General features: G+C 38.9%; 1 protein-coding gene across 1 annotated transcript in view; it reads left to right on the top strand.

Moving 5' to 3' along the window:
* The window catches only part of LOC145911731 (polyadenylate-binding protein 1-like), a 29510-nt gene extending 21637 nt beyond the window's left edge, over positions 1-7873 (top strand). The window contains exons 9-16 of the mRNA XM_082999150.1: positions 3298-3411; positions 3509-3692; positions 4180-4620; positions 4811-4941; positions 4994-5187; positions 5337-5789; positions 6453-6688; positions 7010-7873. Of these exons, the coding sequence (XP_082855276.1) occupies positions 3298-3411; positions 3509-3692; positions 4180-4620; positions 4811-4941; positions 4994-5187; positions 5337-5789; positions 6453-6688; positions 7010-7119 (1863 nt within the window). The 3' untranslated portion in view covers positions 7120-7873. The remainder of the gene's footprint in view (positions 1-3297; positions 3412-3508; positions 3693-4179; positions 4621-4810; positions 4942-4993; positions 5188-5336; positions 5790-6452; positions 6689-7009) is intronic.
* Positions 7874-13820: the final 5947 nt, after the last annotated feature.

Below are 13820 nucleotides of genomic sequence, written 5' to 3'. Positions count from 1 at the left end.
TTCATATTTGTTTTTAAGTGTTGTTTCAAAATGTGATGAGCCGAATGTACGTGTTTGTCACTTGTACATTGTTTATCATTTTTAGAGAAAATTCCATCCAACAGTGCCATAACATACATAAATTTTGTGCGCCGTTTTTATATTTAATCCACAAAGTTGTTTAAAGTTTTCATTGTATGACACGTATACATAAATGCAAAACGGTTTTTTATTCAATTTTCTGTTGGTATCTGCCCCAGATACAACAGACTAACATATTTTTACGTACGATTCCACATCCTCTATCATATATTTCCTTAATAAAGCGCAAACTATTGCCAAGGAACTATCACAAATTATAAGTTTAACTCTTGTCTTTCCAGCAAATTTATTCTCCATCACTTTTAAACGTGGGAAATTGATGTGACATTATGGTAATGAGAGTTTGAAGTTTTGTCGACTGGAAAAAAGTTTTATCGAATAGCATCTCTTTGTTTGTTTTGATGGAAGTTTCCGATTAATGCCAAAAGAAAATTTATAGGATCAACTTTGTTAGCAAACTAGCAAATTTTCCCTACCTTATTGTCCGGTTGGGACTTGGCCCAAACCGGAAATTAGGTTCTCTCTAATTTTTTTTGTTGCACATCACAACTTGGGCATGTCTCCGCCACATAAAATATATAGTCCCCACGAAATCACACAAAAGTTATTACATATCTGTAAAGAGCTTTTTAAGAGATTTGCAATGGTGGTATAATTATCTTTTCTGTTGACCTATGCAAAAAGTTATGACTGATTCATGACAATGCATGTTTATATCCGTTCCAAAAATTGTTGGTATTTTTAATTTTATATATATATTGAAACTACTTGCCACTCCACACACCGAAATCCATGCAGAATTGGCAAAGTTATGTGCGTCTGAAGTTTTGTCGACTGACATGCCTTCGGTCGCGTTTCGAAGGTCGAACGTATTTTGGCATTTTCTTTAAACTGTGTAAAGTTGTTTATTTAAGCGTCTGTTTAGTGTTTTTGTCAACCAGGATCCAGCGCTTTCTACAAAAAAACATCTGGCTATACTGTTGTAGTTTCTATCAAAAGCACTAAAATTGCTCAACATGGGCCTACCATTTGATGATAAATTTGCTAAGCCAGAACCTGTGCCTGAGAGGCTCTCGTTGCAGTACTTTGCTTCTTTTTCTCCATCTGTTCAGAAACAAAAGATTTGTAAGAATTATAATTTTTGTATTAAGTTCGAAAGAACAAATTAGTTATATAAAATTTGTTTTAACTAAAACTGGTTACTTCTCTTTTTCAATGATTCAATTAAATAGTGAACATAATGCATAATTTGTTTGCAGGAGGCAATTGCATATACTTCAATAGTACTACGGATCACAGTCATTTTCTATGTTTCCATGGCCACTTTTGCTGTTACGTCTTTTTTGTGACCAGTTAGGCGTATGCATTTTATCTTGCATGGCAAAATACAAAAAGCTGCCATGCTGTGTTTTGGATTGAAAACTTTCCAAATTAAACCTGCCATTGTGTATTAGATGCACACATAAAACAAGAGGTAATGCTATTATACACAACCCATTATGCTCCTATACCACAAGGGTTAATCCATCTCCTTCACATGGTTAAGCACATGTACATTATGTTGTACACCATGAACAAGCTGCAAAAAATGAGTCATGAATATTTAAACTGCTCCTTTGTTATTTCATCACGCATAGCCTGAATTACAATTTCGATTTCTTGGTATATACCATATTTAGTTGCATCACTTTTTTTGGCTAGCAGGATCACAAATTTAAATGTTTTTAAACAAAGCACTTACTCATATCCTATAAACTTGCCATAGGAACAAAACTGAAATATTGGGCTGTCTATGCATCTCAACTCATGCAGGCAACCCCTTCCATTTGGCAGTTAAGGTACAGTATTTATTGTCACTTTCAATTTTGGATGCTGTTGAAAAGTGGCCATGGAAACATAGTAATTGTCGCTTCTAAATAAGGGCAACTGGCACATGTTTAACAACAATCGTTGCTTGTTTCTTTAAGATACATACTTGTACCCAATTGTTGAAAGCAGCCACCCAGATTTGGCTTCGGAAATTATTGTTGTGTTGCTTCAATTTGACATCTCTAAGCTTCTGCACATGTTGGAGTCACCCAGTTTACTAAATGCAGGAATTGAGGAGGCAGTAACTGTTGTCCAACTTCAACAACTTGAAGTGCATCACCATGCTTTGCAGATGGTACCACAGGTATACTCATTATTTGCTGAATTAAAGTCCAGATTCCTGTAATTTATGAAAAAATCATCATGATAACTTTAAATTCTTTTAGTGTTTATATGATGACCTTTTTATAAGGAAAAGCAAAAAAAATGCATATATTTTATTTTGCTCACAACTCACTGATGCAACCTTGTATAAACTTCCTAACGCTTACATAATTCTTGCAAGTTTGGGTTCCAATTTTGAACCAGCAGTTGTATACAATAATATTATTTTTCTTTTTACCTATTTATTTGTAAAACATTCCTGTAAAAGAAAATATCGCACAGTGAACAATTAAAAATTTAAAGTATGGAATTCCCCCTACAAATTAGGGTCAGGACAAATAGTTTGAGGGCCCATGACTTCTTGGTTCTTCATATATATATTTATTGACCCCAGTGCACTGGTGTAGAGTACGAGGGTGCAGGGGTGCCGCGCACCCCCGATTTTTTTTCTAAATTTAGCAACGCAATCGCATCGCGTCTTGAACACTGGTTACTCGGCCACCTTACGAGGTAGTGGCAGATTTTTTTACACGCTATAGTTCATAGACTGACCTTTCTAACGATACCAAAATTATCAAAAGCATGAAAAAATATAGGTTTTTCTTCAATAACTTTTTTCATCGTTATGTGCCTACTTTCAATTTACAGTTTGTTTAGCTACAAGTTATACTGACATACAGTGTGTTATAATATGGTAGATTAATGTTTTACCTGCTGTCTTTCCTGAACAACATCGCGAAATGTTGGCTTTGTTTTCACCGGTTCCATCTGTTCAATTCCTGGTATAACATAATCAGGATTTAGTTATAGGAGCTAAAACATTGTTTGTTGCACTTAACCTGATTAACAACAGCAACGACGCCAAAGGTCAATAAGTAATGATCCAAATGTAGGATGTTACAAATGAACTACTTCAGTCTGGCAGAGATGCCACATCATCTCAATCAATAACAAATTCCCAAAAACCTACTCCTGTCAGAAACAAAAAGAGTCAGAACACATTTACTTTTACAACACTTCCAGATGGCTGGAGAAATAAGATCTGTTGGTCTGCGTGACCCTCCTGGACCAGCTATTCATCCAATGACAACACAGATTAATGCACCACAGCATGTTATGCAACCACAAGTAATGCAGGTTTGTGAAAAAGAACATAACAACTTGTAGCAAAATAATCCATGCTGTATAATTTCTTATGTTTTGGTGAGACCCCATTGTTTTATTCATTCAGCAGCCGTTTAAATACACACAAAGTGTGAGGAACCCCAACATGGCAGGATATCCCCAACCTGGCCAAGCTCAAAATCAACAACAACCAGACTCTGGCATGCAGCAAGCTGTGCATATACAAGGCCAGGAACCTCCCACAACAAGTATGTTGGCTGCTGCTCAACCCCAAGAACAGAAGCAGATGCTTGGTAAGAATTGGTCTTTGGTCTTGAAATATTTTAACTTTATCTTCGGTCTCGTTGTTTTGTAAAGTCAGTGTAAATTAAGCAGCTACTTATTAAACAAAGCAACACCAGATATTAAAAAAACAAAAACATTTTGTATGCATTCAATTTTTGCAATCACTAACCTACGTATGCAGGGATGATAATAAGGATTTTTACAAACTTAAAAAACTAAAACAGTAAATTATTAATACTGAAATAAACTTGCTGACATCCTGCTGGTTGACTTTATAACGTGAAACTTTCCAGCAAAAAATGTTGTAAGTGGGAAAACATGAGGGCATAATCAGGCGGCTGTAAATTAGGCAATGGTATAGTTTCTGACCATTTTTTACTTGAATTAATGAAGGGTTTGATTAAATATTGTTTTTACATGTCCATTGCACATGACATATTTACAGCACCTGTACACTTACAGTAACCTTGTATTAACAACAGTGCTTGTTTGAAGGCAATCGCTTGTATCCACTTATTGCAAGTATCCAACCAGATTTGGCAATAAAGATCACTGTCATGTTGCTTAAAACCAACAACTCTGAGCTTCTGCACATGTTGGAGTCACGTGAGTCTCTCAAGGCAAAGGTTGAAGAGGCAGTGGCTGTTCTCCAAGCTCCTCAGCATAAGTTGGCTCAAAAAGCCCGCCAAAGTCGACCAGCTCAATCTGTGGCGGCCCCAGGGTCGCAAAATGTGCAAGGCCAGAAACCCCTCACAGCAAATATTTTGGTTGCTGCTCAACCCTGTACTTCAAAGCATCCATACAAATGCATACAATGCTTGAGGAACCCCGACATGACAGGATATCCCCAACCTGGCCTAGCTCAAAACCAACAACAATCAGACTCTGACAATCAGCAATTTTTGAATAGACAAGCCTGGGGACCACTCACTGCAAGTATGTAATCGTGCAATGCAACACATAACACTATAATCTTGTTTTATGTATTAAAAATGACAAAATGTGACATGAGCATATGAGCTATGCATTAATGAACAATCCTTATCTGCGAAAATGGCATATGCATTATGTTTACATAGAAGCAAAAAAATTTATTTTTATATATAGACATTTTTCCCAATTACAGATTCTGAAGACAGGGCAGTTGAAAACAGCATTGAAAATGAAGTTACTAACAGTTTTAATGAGGATAACAGTGTTGATGACAGTTACAATTCTAGTGATTCACACAACATGTCTGCATCTTCTCATCCCAAAGTAGTTTGATCATCTGTCTGTAAATTTCATACTCACAAAAATTGATTTTTAGATTTGCAAGTTTTCATCCAAACTAAAGGAAATTAACAGTGATGATTTATTAACAAGTGCTGGAGAAAAAGATTATTTAGGTTGTGGTAGATTTGGTGCAATACGGATTTGCCACCACAAATCATTAGGAACAGTTGTTGCAAAGTGCATGTCTCTTACTGGAACAAAAGATGAGTTACTCAGTAGAACGAAAAGGTGTGTGAAATACATGATTTGTAATTTGTTGTGTGCAAAATGTACAACATTATTTGTATAACATGGATAGCTTACTTCTTTAAAAAAAATTATAAACCCAGTCTATATGCAAAAAATTATGAATTACGTTGGTCTACATCTTTCTACAGTATCAAAAAAGAAGCTGCAGTACTTGCACGTGTGCAGCACCCCAACATTGTTAAAATACTTGGATGCACAAACTGGAATAATGAGGTTGCCATTATACTGGAATACATTGATGGTGGAAACCTCAAAAGTTATCTGATGTCCAAAGAGATTACAGACATCCCTTGGCTAAGGAGAGCAGAGTTTGCCAGACAGCTCATATCAGCTCTTTCATACCTCCACAATTATGCAAAGGGAAAAGTTTTTTGTCATGGAGATTTAAAACCAGAAAATGTTTTGCTGACAAGAAACTTGATGGTAAAACTGGCAGACTTTGGAGCAAGCAATATTATAAGAGCTTCTAATTTGGAATCCACAACTATGGACATAACTCCAACCAAACAATGTACTCTGTTGTATGTTGCACCAGAGTTCTTCAAAGGAGGAATAGCAGACCCACTAGCTGATATGTACAGGTATTAATCTATGACCAGAAACACCAATTGTAAAAACTAAACTGCTGTTGTTGAAACTCTGGTTAAAAAATTTAAAATTTTTTAGTTGAATTGGTGGAAAATAGTTTACAAAGTTGCAATCACATTAAAGTTTTTCTGTTCACCTTTTGTCTATGCATTTAGGTCAAATTCATTTGTTAGAGAGTTGCTTTGGCCGCCCTCTGGGGAAATTTAATCATCCGTTTGAACATTATTTTGGCTAAAAAACAACAAAAAATGGAGGTTTATCTTGGAAAAATATCAATCATAAACTTTTGCAATTCGGCGAAGGCCTTAACTCTTCTTGACAAAATGGCAATAAAATTGGTTGTTGGTTAGTTGCTTTGGCAGCCCCTCCAGGACTGTTTATTCCCCCTAAAAGACACTAAAGCTTACACAAGCCCCAACTATTGTTTTTAGCAAACTAGCAAAAATGCTACCAGGTGTATGAATGCAGATCACCACCAAATACTCCATTTTTGGGATTTTCTTTAAAAGATGATTAAAAATTAGTATACTTCCTAAAGAGCACATTTCCATAATTTTATACACATTTTGACAAAAAAGGAATGTACACATTGTGACACTTGCTATTCATAAAGGACCTAAAGTGCAAATACTAATTACCTAAACCTGTCTTTATAGCTTTGGAATGATTCTGTACGAGATCATCACCAGAAAGGAAATCTTTGAAGGATGCACACTAAGAAATGATGTTCTTATGTTAAGAATCTGCAGTGGAACTAGTCCTGAAACGAAATTTGTTGATCAAGTGAAAAAATCTATCAAAGAAAATGACCAAACTCTGTTTGACTTGTTGAAGAACATCATGCATAAATGTTTGGAGCAGAATCCGGAATCTCGACCAACAGCTATAAAAGGTGATTTTTTTCTCTATGCAATGTTTCCAAGATTGTAATTTTGTTTCGGAATATATTGTTGTTTGTTATTTATAAATAAGATGTGGAACTATGCAGTATTTTAATAATAATCCATAATTTTAATTGCTTTTGCAGATTCTCAATTTTATAAAGTGTGCTAAATAATTGTGACGTTTTTAAGCCCCAACTGGAGTTCATTAAAGTTTTTAAACAAATGCGTGATAAAGTTACAGTACTGTTTTTTTTTAAATTTCCCAACCTCTTTTCGTGTATCTCTGAACTCTTGTTAAGATTACTTCACCATGTTAACCTCCCTTGCAGTGCTGGAAACACTCACTTTCGGGGCTGAGACAAGACCGAAGGACATAAAACACAATGAAACACTTGTTGCACTTACATGTTTTGCTCATCCATTCAGAGTGGGAAAATGAACTTATTTATAAAATAATTATGTTCAGATATACTGTAGATTGTTTGTTATTTTTTGCTCTAATTGCTGGCCTAGTTCTCTTTGTTTAATGACCCCACTGTTTGACAATAGTGCTTATTTTTGCATTGCAACAATTAATTGTAATGAAATGACTAAAAATCTTTCAGGGTTAAGTACTTCTGAAATAGTGTGTCAAAATATTATACTTTGTGTACCATTGAAACTTTATAACCCATAAAAGTCTGCTGCAGTCATGGCAACCAGTTTGGAAAGCCATGCTTTATTGAACAGATTTAGCATCATATTTTTTTTCTGTTATGGTTTCAATTGTGTTTGTAAGACAATCTGGTTGTTTACTCTTACTGTAGTTCCTTTTTTTATTGTTTCAAAAAGTTGTTTTTTTACTTGATTTATACAATGGTTTATGCATATACTTTACATTGTTTTTTTTTAGCTGAGTATGTGGAATGGCAACGGTTTGTTGTTATTGTTTATGTAAGTTTGTTTTTTAAGTAAGTTACCAAGTAGTTTTAACAACTGTTTGTAAAGGTTTGTAATGCTCTTGGCACAAGATATTTCCTTGAATCTATGCTGTTCCTTTCAACTTTCATGATGTGTATATGCAATAATACTCGAGACTCGAGAACATTCCATGAATTTATCATATGGGCCGCAGTATGGGATTGTGCAGTGCATGTGCAAAGCGCTGGCCTCTTTGACGTATGTTACACACGCAAAACATTACGCAATACAAGCACTGGTTTCTGTGACGTATGTTACAAATACTTCCCCCCAGATTTGCAGCTGATGAATATAACATCAGCTGTGGGCGATTAAAAAATTGTTAATGCGAGTGAACGAGTAAAATGCAAATGGTGGGTACGGAAAAAAATGATATACGCAAATGTGGTAGGTTATTAATAGAGAAATCTCGGTTATAATGGTGCACAAGGAAAAGTCACAACAAAGCGTAGTAGGCGTACATTTCGGTACGTGCAGCCGATCTCTGTAATAGTATCTCCAGTAAGTATGGCTGCTTTTTGTTGTCCCGTGAGTAATGATAAAGTAAGAGAGGGGTTAATGCGCGCGTTCGTTGCAAGTAGCAACGAGAGATAAGATTGCAGTTGACATTCTAGGTAGGATACATCGGCATTCAGGTGTTGGAAACTTGATCGTAATTGATCATTTAAATCGTTTAGGTAAAACCAATTGCAGTCGAGGTGGACTCAGCAGGCGGGCGTAATAGTGCTTGATAATTGGGCTGGACTAAATCGCATTGGATTGGTTGCAGGACGAGGTGACTGTACGTGCAAATTGCGTCCTTGTGAAGGCAGTTATATGCTTTACAATTTTTCCAATGGTGGACGGACATTTGAAGAGATGGTATCTCTAGGTGATAGGCTTGTTGCTTATCATTAAGGTGTTGCAATAAGGTCGTGGATGCTACTGGGGTAAGGGGGTCCAAACATAAACTTGGGAATGGGCAAGGCATTGGCCTGTGCTGATTTTTCAGTGACCCAGGGACAAAAAAGGGGTAGTTATTTGGTATTCGGCAATCTAGTAAACTTGTTGTGACCTTAATGCGGTCTATTGACACTACATATGGTTTATCGTTCTTGCTTATGGTAAACGTTTTGTTGGTTTTACTCAGAACCTTATAAGGGCCTTGGTAAGCGGGTATCAAAGGCGGCTTATGATGGTCCACTCGCACGTACACATTTTTGCAATTCGCTAATTGTTTATCCAAATACGTGGGTCTAGACTTTGGGAAACGGGGCGGCGTATATGTGAATTTCCGGAAATAATCGTTCTGTGGGCCTTAATAAACGTTGAAGGGTCTTGGATATTGTGGGCGCTGTTTAACCCAAAAAATTGACCTGGTAATCTTAATGCTTTGCCATACAGCATGTCGCTTGGTGATGCTTGGAGCGTTTCCTTATGCGCTGAGCGGATGGACAAAAGGGCGAGTGGGAGCTGGTAATACCAGTCGGGGTTGTTAGTTAAAGATTTCAAAGCTAATTTTATTGTCTTATTGCATCGTTCCACCAGGCCATTGCTTTTGGGATTAAACACAGTGGTGGTGATATGCTGGATACCTAGGAAGGCCATAAATTGCGTTGTTCCACATTTCACTTGTGAATTGTGAACCTCTGTCGGTGGTTATTGATTCTGGAACGCCGTATAACGCAATCCAATTATGCATAAACGCGTTTAAGACTGTCTGAGTTGTGCAGTTGGGCAAAGGCACTGCCGCTGGGAAACGAGTGAACCGGTCTATGATAACAAAAATATATGCACAACCGTTAGAGTGCGGTAGAGGGCCAATTAAGTCAGCATGAATTCTGAGAAACTTATCTGATACGGGCGGAAAACTCATCAAAGGGGTTTTATTATGCCTGTTAATTTTAGTCAACTGACAATGGTCGCAGCTATTTGTCCAGGCCTGAATGTCCTTTCTTAAATGTGGCCAAACGTAACGACTGCATATCTGAGCGCTAGTTTTCTTAGGTCCTGGGTGAGCTAGCCTGTGTATGGAATCAAAAATCTGTTTCCTAAAACCAAAAGGTATAAGTGGGCGAAAGGTTCCATGAGCAGCAGTATCTCCCCATAGGGTGAGGTTGGAATTTGGGACGTCTTGAGAAGAAAGTTGGATAGAATCAGGTAAGAAACCGTCTGTCAGGTCTCCGCCTTCTTAAAGGAGTTTTTGTTGTGCCGTTGCAATATCGTTGCAATTGATTTGAGCTGAGTGTTGGAATATGGCGTTGATTTGGGTTCGGGACAAGGCGTCTGCAACGATATTTTCAGCTCCAGGGATGTAGCGGACGTCTGTTGTAAATTCAGTGATGTACGCAAGGTCTCTTGCTTGCCTTGGGTTTTCCCGAAGTGTGCTGGAAGTGATTGCAGATACTAAGGGCCGATGGTCAGTAAAAATTGTTACTGGCCGTCCTTCAAGTAAATATCTGAAGTGTTGCAATGCCAATTTGATAGCTGTAAGTTCTCGATCAAAGGTAGAATAGTTGCGTTGAGCTGGGTTGAAGGTGCGTGAAAAGAAAGCAAGAGGGTAGTGTTTGTCATCGACGACCTGATGTACTACTGCACCAGCTGCTACGTCACTGGCGTCGGTGTACAATTGCAGCGTGACGTCTGGGTTAGGATAACTCAAGGTAGTGTAATTGCTTAGACATTCCTTGGCTTTCAAGAATGCTTGTCTTGCTTCGTCAGTCATTTTGATTGCTGCATTTTTCTTATTGCCATTTAGAAGTTGGTAGAGTGGTGCAAGGTGTTTGCTAAGATTGGGGATAAATGAATGATAAAAATTTAAAATTCCAGCAAAGCGTCGAATTTGCTTGGTGGTTTTGGTTCTTCGAAGTCTTGAATTGCCTTGATTTTTGATTGCCGGGGCTGCAGGCCGTTTGGGGTGACCTTGTGACCACAGAATGTCACTTCCTTGCGTCCGAAACAACATTTTTCACGGTTGACTTTGGGCCAAAGAGTTGTAATCTGTCCAAGAATAGTTTGAGATGTTTCTCGTGTTCATCAGCTGTTTTGCTAAATATGAGCGCGTCGTCTAAGTACATGAAGACGAAATGGTTGATAGGGGCAACTACGAGATCTGCTAATTGCTGGAAGTAGCTTGGTGCTGTTTTTAACCCAAAGGGAAGTCGGTTGAAAATTAGGCTGCCCACTGGTGTTTTGCCTATCTTCTGGCTTTAACGGGATGTTATGGAAAGCTGCGGTTAAGACGATGGTAGAATAAACTGTTGAACCATATAGTAGGTCTTGTATAGAAGTAAGTCGTGGAATGGGATATACATTTGCTTTAAGGATGCTATTAATTTTCCGGTAATCCCCACATAAACGAAGATTTCCGTTTGCCTTGGTGACGACGACCAGTGGCGATCAATAATTCGAGCTGCCTATGGTTGCTAGGTTACTGTCAACCATGCGTTTGATTTCCTCTTTGACCTTTGGTAGGAGGTCTGGGCGAATGCGTCGTACGGGAAAATTTGGAGCTTTCCCGTTGGTTGTCAATTCTGCGACTATTGGGTGTTTGGGGGTTCTTTATAATCTGGCGGTTCTGCGAGGGTTGGGTATTGGTCTAGAATATTGCGGAAACGTGGGACGGAAAGCATATCCATGTTAGAGATAGTGACGGAAGTGGAAGTTGCTATAGGTACGCTAATGTGGGTGATTGCTGATTCTAAAGTTCCAAGAGCCGGTTTTAAGATTAACTGATGTTCTGCGAGAAACGGGTAGCCAAGAATGGGCTTGTCAACTGTGCAAAGATTGAATACAACTGGTACTGGGCCGAAACCTATATCAATTGTTAAAGTCTTCTGACCATAGCATGGTATGGGAGTTCCATCTGCCGTTAAGAAGTTATTATGAACAATCTGCGTTTCTTTGTCTATTGGAAGAAGGTTGCTTGAAGAACCTGAGTCAAGTAAGAGCAAAACATTATGTAACTTGTCATAAATATATGGAATATGCGGGAATATTGGTTCGGGTTTTGGTTCACGTCTGATCTTAACTTTGTTACTCTGTTTAGGCCTATTGCCTTTCCATTGGCAAGGGGGGTGCATTTATTTGCACGGGAACCGAAACGCGCGTGATAAAAACATAAGTCTGAGTTATAACGCTGTCTATTTGGGGGATATCCCGAAAATGGCTTGCGCGGCTGCTGTGACGTACTGTACTGCTGCGGCTGCTGAAACAGCTGATAAGAGCTTCCGGTCGCGCGTTGCGGTGCTGTCTTCCGTGGCTGAAATGCGTTACGCCTGAACGGTTGTGCTTGCCTGTTGTAAGATTGATAATTTTGGCGATCTGATTAATGCGGTTTTTGCGTACCCTGTCCTGTCGCTGAAGGTTGAAACGTAGTTAACAATTCCTGTAGTTGGCTTGTTAAACGTTGCATTTCGTTTGGCTGCGTGCGGTCGCTTGGCGCATTGGGGTTGGTATCTGAAATTCTATCTGCTAAAATTCCAATGTCTTCTAGCGGTGTATCAGGATTTTGTGACTTAATCAAGGTTTGAATTTCTGTCGGCATACGTTGCAGAAATTCGTTTAACACTAATTTTCGTGCTAATGGGTTGGTATGCGGGTTTTCAGCACAGGCGTTTGCCAAACGATTTAAATAAACACTTGAGAATTCGTTGGGGAGTTGGATAAGGTTTGAAATGTCCGTCTGCCAAATATGGGCGCCCAATCCGGTAGCTTGCTTAATTATTGCCTTCTTAAGGGTAGTATACGGCGTATCAGTTGCAGAGGCGAAATTAAATTCTGGAACTGGGACGTTTGGTCTTTCGAAAAACTTTTTAACAAAAAATCAAATTTGTCAGAATCGGAGGTAATTGCCTTTTTCTGAAATTGTCTGTCGGCATATTGGAAGTATTGCATATGGCTTTGGGCATTGGGCCAAAATCTAGCGAGCTGGAAATTTTGTTTTACCACCGGCTGTAGTTGCGCTTCATTTGCGGCGTTATCGTGATTGTGCGCCGGGGAAGACTGATTTGTTTCCGATGACACACTACGCGGCAAAACTAAGGGAATTTCTGCTTCGCTTGTTGACATGGCGACGGTTTGGCTTGGGGATAATGGGGTTACTGTTTTACTGCGTGTGCGCTTACTTACCGGCGAAAAAGTGGCTTCCTTTATGAATTTACTCAACGTGGTTGTTACAAGTTTGTTGGGTTTAAACCCAACACAAAGGTTGATAATAAAATGGCGACTGGAGCAATATGCTGGCTTGGGGAAAATGGGTTGCAAATGCCGAAACAACAGGCGTTTGCATTAATTTGTAATTGCCAAAAACAACAGGCTTTTGCGTTAGCAGTCTGTAATTATAATAGTTTCCTATTGGTAGTGACAAGCCGTTATGCCGGACAAACAATTGGCGCTAAACTATGTAAGTTTATAAAAATTTCCCTTAGCGACCTAGATCTTATGGGAGTTATTAGGCTTTTAAAGGGGTGAAACACAATATACACATTGAAAAAAATGATCATGCAATAAAAAGTCGGTTATCAATAAACAATGAAATGCGTGTGCGAGCGATTATAGTTTTTGAATTATTCGTTTTTGTTATTGTTGAAGGTTATTCTACCTCTCGTTGGGCAGAATTGCTGCGGTTGTTCTGATCTCCTTCGCTGTGCTGTTGGGTTCCAAGATGTTGAGTTGGGCGAGTCCGCTGGTCCAAGTGGTGAACGTGATTTGGTCCTGATGTTGCGTGGGGGAGGTGTAGAAGGGTCCTTGCTTCCAGATGATTGTCTTCGGCGCCTAAGTGCGCTTGCCAATAGGGGGGCCAAGGTTGAGTGGTTGCGCGGCCGGGAATAGAGCTGGAGTTCCTGGTCAAAAAATATTTGAGAAGTTGGAGACAGATTGTCACCTGTGCCTCTGGTTTGGCGTGCTGGTCGCCTGGAGTTGTACGGGCTGCGTCGTCGGTTTGCCGGGTATCTTGGTGTACTGGCTGGTGAAACACGTCTGCTTCTTCTCTCTGATCTCAAGGGAGTTGCCGAAGACGGGGCACTATTGTAAATAACTCTAAGGGTCTCAGAGATATTTAACAGTGTCTCGATGGCCTGAGCGGTTATTGAGTCTCTTTGATGGTTAAACCTGCTTCTGCCCCGTTCTATAAAGCACCCAGAACCAAGATCTCTTCCCGAATAATTGTATTCATTTCTGTTATCTTCTTCATTACGACGG

Source organism: Ascidia mentula, chromosome 8 (assembly GCF_947561715.1).
Source record: "Ascidia mentula chromosome 8, kaAscMent1.1, whole genome shotgun sequence".
Lineage (NCBI taxonomy): Eukaryota > Metazoa > Chordata > Ascidiacea > Phlebobranchia > Ascidiidae > Ascidia > Ascidia mentula.
Note: the sequence above shows the minus strand (reverse complement) of the source record. Positions and strands in the feature narration are given on the sequence as shown.